Consider the following 9342-nt stretch of genomic DNA (forward strand, 5'->3'; position numbering starts at 1 on the left):
ACCCTAGGCAGTTTCACGTACTTTTTGACTCTCTATTCAGAGTGCTTTTCAACTTTCCCTCACGGTACTTGTTCGCTATCGGTCTCGTGGTGATATTTAGCTTTAGAAGGAGTTTACCTCCCACTTTGTGCTGCACTATCAAGCAACACGACTCCATGGAAAAATTTTCCACCATCAGCGCCGTCCTACGGGCCTATCACCCTCTATGGGATTAAAAGCCACATTCTAGTTGAACTTGGACCTTACGCTGGGCATGGCAGATGACAAATTTTCCAGTACACGGAACCGGGTAGACACACAAGTGCATCACCCCTACGTGCTGAGCTCATCCCTTTTCGCTCGCAGCTACTCGGGGAATCCTTGTTAGTTTCTTTTCCTCCCCTTCATAAATGTTAGGGGGTAGTCACACAATATTTGAGGCCACGGTTTTAGACACAGTGTGTCCTCGAGTCAAGTTTGTACGCGCGCACCGATGTGGTCGTCGCACTCGAACCGAGGATCTTAAATGTTTTGCCACCACATAAGGTAGCAAAACACCATGCTGCGTGCGTACTCTCGTATACTGTATCGATTTTAGACCCGGGAGCCACCCGGTCTACCTCAGTGCACCGCCCCAGCAGTCGTGAAAGCCTCATTGCTCGGAATCTGTGCAGTCTTTCCAAGCTTGTTTATAACCCTTATAATCATTCTAGATACGCTCTAGTCATTGTAATATTATCACGACTGCAACCTTTCTTAGTCATTTGTTACATTTTTATGACTGCAACCCTCGATCGATACCTACGAGAGTACAACACAGTTAGATGTATAAATACAAGCACTCAAAATTGTGTACATCGCGTTGTACGATGTGTATTATGCGTTCAACTTGTCAATGTTCATGTGTCCTGTAGTTCACATTATGACTCGCATTTAAATGCGGTCTTCATCGATCCACGAGCCGAGTGATCCCCTGCCTAGGGTTTGATGGTTTGTTATGCATTCGCATGTATTCAAAAATGAAACACTGTTTTGATGGTTGCACAGTACTGCAAGAGTTCTGTACAGGATGACCAGACCTACCGTGCGTGTTTGCACGGACCACGCGTACCGTGGTAGCGTAGCGCGTTATAAAATGAACCTATCACGCGCTCACTCGGTGCCGCGATATTGACTAGCCAGCCTTTTGGTAGTTTACTCCGAGAGCCATCCATACTACCTCAATGTACCGTCCCAGCCGGGTAGTCAAAACGGCTGGCTGTGTGCACGCTCTCGGTGGTAGATACGTACATGCATCTCCGAGTGCGCACCGCTCCGCAGAACCGCGTATGACGTTCCCGGTTCGATGGTGTAATTTTCATATACGCTCATGAACGACAAAAAAAATACACCTCTGTGCGCGCACACGACAGCCCTCACATCGACACACGAGTCGGAGTACACTCGACTCACCTCAATGTACCGTCCCAGAAGGGCAAAATTCACATGTCCAAGCCAAGCCAACTTTGCTTCTTAAGCCAACTTGGCTTAACATCCCTTAAGCGAATTTGGCTTAACGACGACACCTCTGTGCGCGCACACGACAGCCCTCATATCGACACACGAGTCGGAGTACACTCGACTCACCTCAATGTACCGTCCCAGAAGGGAAGTCAAAGCGGCTGGCTGGGTGCGCGCTCTCGGTGGTAGATACATGCATGCATCTCCAAGTGCGCACCGTTCCGCAGAACCGCGCATGACGTTCCCGGCGTATCCCAATTAGGAATAAATGTGCATCGAATAAGCATTTTACGTGCATTAAATGTAAATTAGGTGCAATTTGTAAAATAAAATGCATGGGAAAGAATGTACACCGAATGTCCACTGAATTCCCATCGAATGTGTAAAATGCATTAAAATGCATTCGAAGTGAGCCACCCTTGGGCCTAACAAAAATATGTGTACAACTATTTAGGACAGAGAATCCCAGACCACATTAGATGCCGATCCGAGCACTTTTGTTAAGGGGTTTCATACATATAAATCGGCAAAAATTTCAGAGGTTGGTTTGAGCACACACTTAAACATTTTTTAAATTTGTTTTAAGGGCATTAAAATAAATATTTTCAACTATTATAAAATAAATTTGAAGACATTTGGTTGTATAATTGCCGAGATATAGATATTTGAAGTAAGCAGTTTCAAAAAACGATATCTCAACACTGCTTTGACCAAATCGGCTCAAAATTTTAGTGAAGCCTCGTTAAACCGGTCCTGTGTTCATGACGAAGCCCGTTTTTCAAAAAAAATATTTGAAAAAATGATAAAAATATTTCTGTGTTTTTCATATAAAAAATCGTCAGTTTTTGATTTTTGTATTTTTAAAAAATGCAAAATTTCAAAATCGGGCTTCGTCATGCACACGAAATATGTCTTGCAAGTCTTCACCTCAAATTTCAGCCAGTTTGGTCCATCCCATCTCGAGATATCATGGCACCCGTAAATCAACTCGGCGTTTAGAGAAAAACGCTCACAAAGTTTGACAGTTCGCTTTGCGCATGGCAAAATTTTGAGCGTAAATCATCTCTTACTCAGTTTAGACATGGAATATCTTCATGAAACTTTCAGGAGTGATTGAACATCATATTTTAAGTGGATTGAATAAATTTTCTGAAACATGAAATTTTGTGATTTTTACATGTAGGTAACCCCTTAAGGCCCATGTCATCATGTGAATTATTGAATCGGAACACTGTAAATATAACACCACATCACATCATTCAGTATAATTCTGTATTATGTACAACTATTCGTTATTGTGTTTTTTTCTACAAATAAAATAAGTTTCTAATCTAACTCAGGACTTTTAATTCGTCGAACACGAAATGATCGAAGTAGAGGAAATATACCCATTTAAATCACTCTAAGCCGTTCGATCAATTCTCATCACCTTTGCCGTTTTCCGCTATTGAATCATCATTTTCAGATGTGTCAAAAATGGCGAGTTGCTTGCTCACTTTTGTTTGAGCTATTTATTACTTTGGAACAATCAAAAACACTTTATGAAAGCTGTAATTCATGTTCAAAGTGCCGATAATAGAAATAGACTGAAAAAGGGTATAGTTCCCCTAGCTGTATATGACAAGAAAGGAATGAACATCATAGAATTTTGAAAGTAGTAGCCATGAATGAATATATGTCTTCTTTGGTCCCCACAAAGTATTAGCCAAATCAAAAAACTACAAATAAAATCCATTTCCGGTTTTAATGGAGAATTTTAATGAACAAGAGTTGAAGTTCCGCCCGTGTGGATCAATCGGACCGCACCCTGGACTCACAATCCAGTGGTTGCTGGTTCGAATCCCACGGCGGGCGCTCTCAAATTCTAAGTGTAAATATGGATATCCGGCGCCGTACTCAAACACTTAAGAGCCCAGGGAGGCGAAGTCCTTGTAGTTTAAAAGAAGACACTAGTGGTTGGTACTAGCGACAGCTATAAAATCAACTTCGTTTTTAAGAGTTGAAGTCTTGTATTATACATTAACATTCACTGAAAGCCCAACAATGGTAATTGCTACCATATTGTAGGGTTAAATTGAGAACACGCACCGACGTAGACGTCTTTGCTAAACGCATCGCGTACCTGAATTGAATGAATTACGTTGTCAATTTTACGAATTTTACGATTTTTCGACGAGCGCATAGTAATTTTAACCCTACAAAATAGAAAGGATGATCATAATTTCGTAATTACTAACATGTTGTTTTGAGGAAGCATGGTACAATTTACTATCCAGATTTTAAAGCGAAGATGGCGTTACGAATAGTGCACGCCCGAAATGTCAAAATCGCGCAGTTGTAAAAACATTACAAGAAAAGCGTGGCTGTCATGCCATGGCCCTTTTTTGTAATGTTGCTACCACTGCGTGATTTTGACATTTCGAGCGTGCACCATTCGTAACGCCATCTTCGCTTAAAAAACTGGATTTTTGCATTTACTTTTACTGAAAAGCCAGTGTTATTTTAATTAGCAGCATTTTCAGCGAATGTTTATAAAATTACCATGGTCGGGATTTCAGTGTACACCAAAACTGCGTTTAACACCGTGAAATTTTACAGTGTTATTTTGGATTTTATTTTTACAATTTTGATAATCAGGTTATTCCGTGTCAACCATTCAAATAGACAAAACGTGGAACGTGGAGGTTTTATAATGCAGACAGTTGTCCAAAGTAATCAGACAAATTACATTTTCAAAAAATCAAAAATCAAATTATTCGCTCTAGAGCATTACACCTGGATTGAGCTAACGACCTAACCACTAGCGTGCCCAGCTCTTTGAGGAAGGTGGGGCAATAATATGAACGTTTTGAAAAAAATACGTTATTTGTGGACACCCCCTGACCAAATTTAGAACAAATTTCTGAGGATGGTGGGGCAGTTGCCCCATGTTGTCCCACCCATGCACGCTAGTGGACCTAACCCTTTAGGTTAGACCGGGGCCAACATTTACTTCCCGTCCGACGGAAGGCGTGATCACACAAATCTCGTCTCGAAAAATGCAACCGGGACCGTCTGGGATCGAACCCAATCCGACTGGGTGAGAGGCAACCACGCTTACCCCTACAATACGGTTCCCATAACATTTTCAATTCCCTTTAAAATAAGGTTTTGGCCTATTTACACATTTAATTTGAAGGATAATTTAGGCGTCATCCATAAAGTATGTCACGCTCTAGGGGGGGAGGAGGGTCTGAGCAAGTGTGACATAGCGTGTTATAAGTATAGGAAAAGAGTTAGCAAGGGGGGGAGGGGTGGGAGTTAATTTTGGCTGATTTTAGCGTGACGTACTTTATGGATGAAGCCTTAGCAGTGCATATTATTTTAAATATGCACTCTGATGATAAATAATATAAAATAAGAAAACAATCAGACAAAACTTGAATTGTTTCCCCTAAAATCAAAATTTGTTATAATTTTTTTAAGTACTATGTTAATTCAACCGAGTTTTAATGACGATGTTTTCAAAGAATTTTATTTTTTCTTATGTGCATGTGTTTTGTATTCTCTCAAAATTTGGGCCAAATCCTAGAAGGTTAAGTCCATTATACCACCAAATGAAATAAATGACCCATATATATTTAACCAAATAAGAATCCCAAAAAGATTCACTCAGCCTAGACTAGGCATTAATTTCTATTCAAGAAAAATATGTCTCAGGTTATCACCAAGTGCATTGGACACATGTTATCAAAAGTGAGGCACGCGCCGCAGCTGCAGAAGAATTTCAGGTTAAAAAATGAAAAAAAAATAATTTGAAAAAAAATATGTTAAGCAAACAGCAGGCATTTGTCATATTTGTATAAATGACGTCCTAATAATTTCTCAAGATCTCACGTGAATTAAAACGTGAAAAGTCCAGAAAATGCCAAAATACAAATGCAAGCAACACGCCGTCATATCCCTCCATTATCTCAGCCAGACGGAGTCCGAGAATTCCTCGCAGCAACCGAACATGCCCCCAAGGGTTATCACGGAATGCATTGGAACAATAACATAGTACTACCTGATATCGAATCCTCGAAGGCACGCGCCTCGTTATCACCGTCCGGAGACTACCGTCATCCGGGGGTATAAAAGCATGTTGCAACGATGCAGCAAATCATCAGTGCAGCTTCCTCACTAGAAGGTGTAGTGCAACAGGATGAAGTGGGCTATAGCAGCGATCGCGGTTTCCCTGGCCGTCGTGGTCAGCGGATCGTACACACCCTCCCTCAAAACCGACATAACCTATGGTAAGTTTGGTTCTTTGTTTAAGTTTGAAATGGTTTAATGTTTTTTTTTTCTTACAGCCGACAAGGATTTCCTATTGAAGCAAAAATTCTTCTTTGAAATCCTGAGAAACATTCATCTACCATTGCAGTATGAGGAATACTTGCCATACTCCAAGGTTTGGGTCGAGGACAAGTCCCTGTACCTGAACTATGACATCGTGTACAAGTTCTTCAACTTCTACAAGCTCGGATACCTGGAGAAGGGCGAGATCTTCACCATCTACAACAAACTCCATCTGAAGCAGACCTACCTTCTGTTCACGTTCCTGTACAACTGCAAGGATTGGGACACACTGTACAAGAACATCATCTGGGCCCGCGAGAACGTCAACGAGGGCATGTTCATCTATGCCGTCACGCTGACCGTTTTGCATCGCACGGACCTGAAGGGAATCATCTTGCCAGCGATTTATGAGATCTACCCGTACTACTTCTTCAACACGGACATGATTCGTTCGGTCAACTACCGTAAAATGTATGATCCCAAGTTTGGATTCTACGGCAACGGAAAGTATAACGTGGTTTACTCGAATTACACTCTGACCTATCCCACAGAGTATAAGGTGTACGGTGACTTTAATCTGAACTACTACTACGAGGATGTCGGTCTTAACTCGTTCTACTACTATTTCATGATGGATTATCCGTTTTTCCTGGGTGGTGATGAATTTGGACTGTTCAAGGACCGTCGTGGAGAGATGTACTTTTACATGCACCAGCAGCTGTTGGCAAGATACAACCTGGAACGTTTCTCGAACTTCCTGCCGAAAATTGGAACCCTGACTTGGCGATTCCCACTTAAGTTTGGATACTTCTCGCTGCTTAGCTACTGGAATGGTATTCCGTTCAAAAATCGCGATGTCAATTACATGCTGCGCGACTACGATTACGTTAAGCTGGACTGGATCAAGGACTGGGAATTCCGCGTGCGCAAGATCATCGACCAGGGCTACTTCCTGCTCGACGACGGAACCAAGATCGACCTGCGCAAATGGGAAAACATCGACTATCTGGGCAACATCATCGTTGGTAACGTCGAAACCATGAACTATGGATACTTTGGATTCATCGAGACTCTGTCCCGCTTCGTGCTATCCGGAGTTGACTTTGAAACCTTCAAGACCTGGCCCACTCTGATGATGCACTTCGAAACGACCCTTCGTGACCCAGTGTTCTACTCGTTGTGGGATCGCCTTCTGGACTTCTATTATTTATTCAAGAGCTACCTGCCATACTACACTTTCGATGATCTGAGCTTCAAGGGTGTCGTTATCAAAGATGTTGTCATTGACAAACTGCTCACGTATTTTGACTTCTTCGATGCTGATATCTCTAACGTTATCCCAATGACCAACGTCAACAAATTCTGGGACTTGTCCGTTATAGGACGCACCAAGCGATTGAATCACAAGCCATTCACCTACACTCTGGATGTAATGTCAGAGTTCAAGGGCAAGGGTGTTGTTCGTGTCTTCCTGGGACCGAAGTTTGACAAGTTCTTGGATCTCGAGTACTACAGAAAGTACTTCGTTGAGATCGACCAATACCTGGTGGATCTGATTGTTGGAAAGAACACTTTCGTGCGCAACTCTCGCGACTTCTTCTGGAGTGTAAAGGATCGCACCATGTACACCGATCTGTATAAGAAAATTATGACCTCATTCGAAGGCAAGGACAAGTTCATTCTGGACATGTCCGAGGCACACTGTGGCTTCCCCGATCGTCTTATCTTGCCGAAGGGCTGGCCAAGTGGTCTTGCGATGCAGTTCTACTTCATCATCACCCCGTATACCACCACCACCGAAGGCGTCAAGGATCTGTCTTTCTTCGATAAGTACTTCTCGTGCGGTGTTGGAACCGGACTTCGATACTTCGACACCCTGCCCATGGGATTCCCCTTCGATCGCGAGATCGACTTCACCTACTGGTACACCAAGAATATGATGTTCAAGGATGTGTTCATCTACCATACTGACGACATAAAGTACTGAGCTGAACAAAACGGCAACGAAACGCTACCATATATTGTTACTTGTTACCCATATTGACAATGATTACGAATAAAAAGCACTAAGCATGGCAAAGCTTCAACAATGCTGTGTAAACAATTCATGGTTTATTTTATCACATCTTATAAATTTAACTTTAATTTTAATAGTCAGGACCCGGTGCCTGCAATTTCCGTTACAGTTTATATAAAATTTTAATAAGAATGTAACAGAAAAATCAGGCATCGGATCCAGACTGTTAATATGAATGCAGTGTTTATAAACATCACTTTAGTTTGAAAATTAAGTTAGGACCAATTTGTATAAGGGCCATATGTGGACGCCTCAAAATGCCTATTTTGATCAAAATTGGAAAACTTGCTTACTTTTGATGTCCTTCTGAAGTGATGCTATTTATTTGAGCTGCGAAAAGTAAAACTTTTCCAAACGTCGTCAGAGCGTTATAAATATTTCCATACATTTCGTCACAAGAATAAGGCATGAATAGAAAATAAGTTTTTTACGTTTTTCTTTCAAAAATCACTTATTTTTTCAAAAATGTTTCTACAAATCGCCAAAACAGTACTGCTACACAATTGAGCGATTGTAGCTCTTAGATTTCTCAATATTCCTTCCTATTTCTATGAATTCTTCAGTACCTTCATACAGCATCCTAAGTTCAGCAAGGATTTCTCAATGAATGATAGTTTACACTTCCGCTTCTTTTATTTCAGTATTCATTGTTTATTATTGGATCAATTCTCTCCTGGTTGTGATCATAATATATTGTTTGGAAATAATTATTCCAAATATTTAATTACAGAAATTTAGTAACAAAACTGGCAATTAAAAAAACCAATGTAAGTAACGATTAGAAAAAAAGGTAGAGCAATTTCAAACGTATCACAAACTAAGTAGACATACCGAATATAAAGAAAACTCTTACTAACATAAATCACATATTGCATTTTCTCTTTAGTACGCTAACTCATTCTCGTTTCTTATCGACTCTTCTTGAGAGTGAAAAAACGCCTTTCTTACAAAAAACTGCGTTCAAACGCCTAACATACCATTCCGTTTTACGTTGCTGTGCAATTATATGGTTTTCGTTTTTCTTTTCTGCTTATTTGTACAAATGACTAGTGTTCAATTAACGAACAAAATAAATAGCGACCTTTGCTTGTAAGTGTATCTGTGTTTATTATCTCCATAGCACAATCAACAATGTCTAGACATCAGTAGAAGCTGAACAGCAGCGTCTAAGTCGGCTCAAGAACTTTGGATCTTCTCCGCACGCTTATGCGTTTTTCTTCCTATCATAAGTTTGGCTATACTTGCAGAACTTAAGCAGAGTGGGCGATTCTCTCTTTGTCACAATTGTGTTTCGGTACTTTCTGTATTTTCTCTTTGCTCTTTTGTTGCAGCAGTCAGATGCGCTCTTTTTGCCAGCAAAATGGAGAGAGGATGGAAAAGCATCGAAATGAAAATGTACCGAAGTGAGATTCGTTTTTTTTTCTCTTTTGAAGAATGTTTGCAACCGCAATTGTTTTCTACAAGTTCGG

The 9342-nt window shown here is 40.9% G+C and overlaps 1 protein-coding gene and 2 pseudogenes across 1 annotated transcript; 1 reads left to right on the plus strand and 2 right to left on the minus strand.

The window, feature by feature from the left end:
* Window positions 1-423, minus strand: part of LOC120430643 (large subunit ribosomal RNA) — a 3305-nt pseudogene extending 2882 nt beyond the window's left edge.
* A 392-nt stretch (window positions 424-815) lies between these two features.
* Window positions 816-964, minus strand: LOC120430642 (5.8S ribosomal RNA; annotated as a pseudogene).
* A 4641-nt stretch (window positions 965-5605) lies between these two features.
* On the plus strand, window positions 5606-7886 carry LOC120430635 (hexamerin-1.1-like). Its single transcript, XM_039595730.2, has 2 exons — window positions 5606-5753; window positions 5811-7886. The coding sequence occupies exons 1-2, from the start codon at window positions 5663-5665 to the stop codon at window positions 7781-7783; spliced, it is 2064 nt and encodes a 687-aa protein (XP_039451664.1). The 5' UTR covers window positions 5606-5662; the 3' UTR covers window positions 7784-7886.
* Window positions 7887-9342: the final 1456 nt, after the last annotated feature.

The sequence above is a fragment of the Culex pipiens genome, chromosome 3, assembly GCF_016801865.2.
Source record: "Culex pipiens pallens isolate TS chromosome 3, TS_CPP_V2, whole genome shotgun sequence".
NCBI lineage: Eukaryota > Metazoa > Arthropoda > Insecta > Diptera > Culicidae > Culex > Culex pipiens.

Bases quoted from the DNA above. Each gene is read 5' to 3' on its own strand.
- LOC120430635 (XM_039595730.2), top strand. From the start codon at position 5,663: ATGAAGTGGGCTATAGCAGCGATCGCGGTTTCCCTGGCCGTCGTGGTC. The intron at 5,754-5,810 runs GTAAGTTTGGTT...TTTTTCTTACAG, and splicing joins CAAAACCGACATAACCTATG to CCGACAAGGATTTCCTATTG.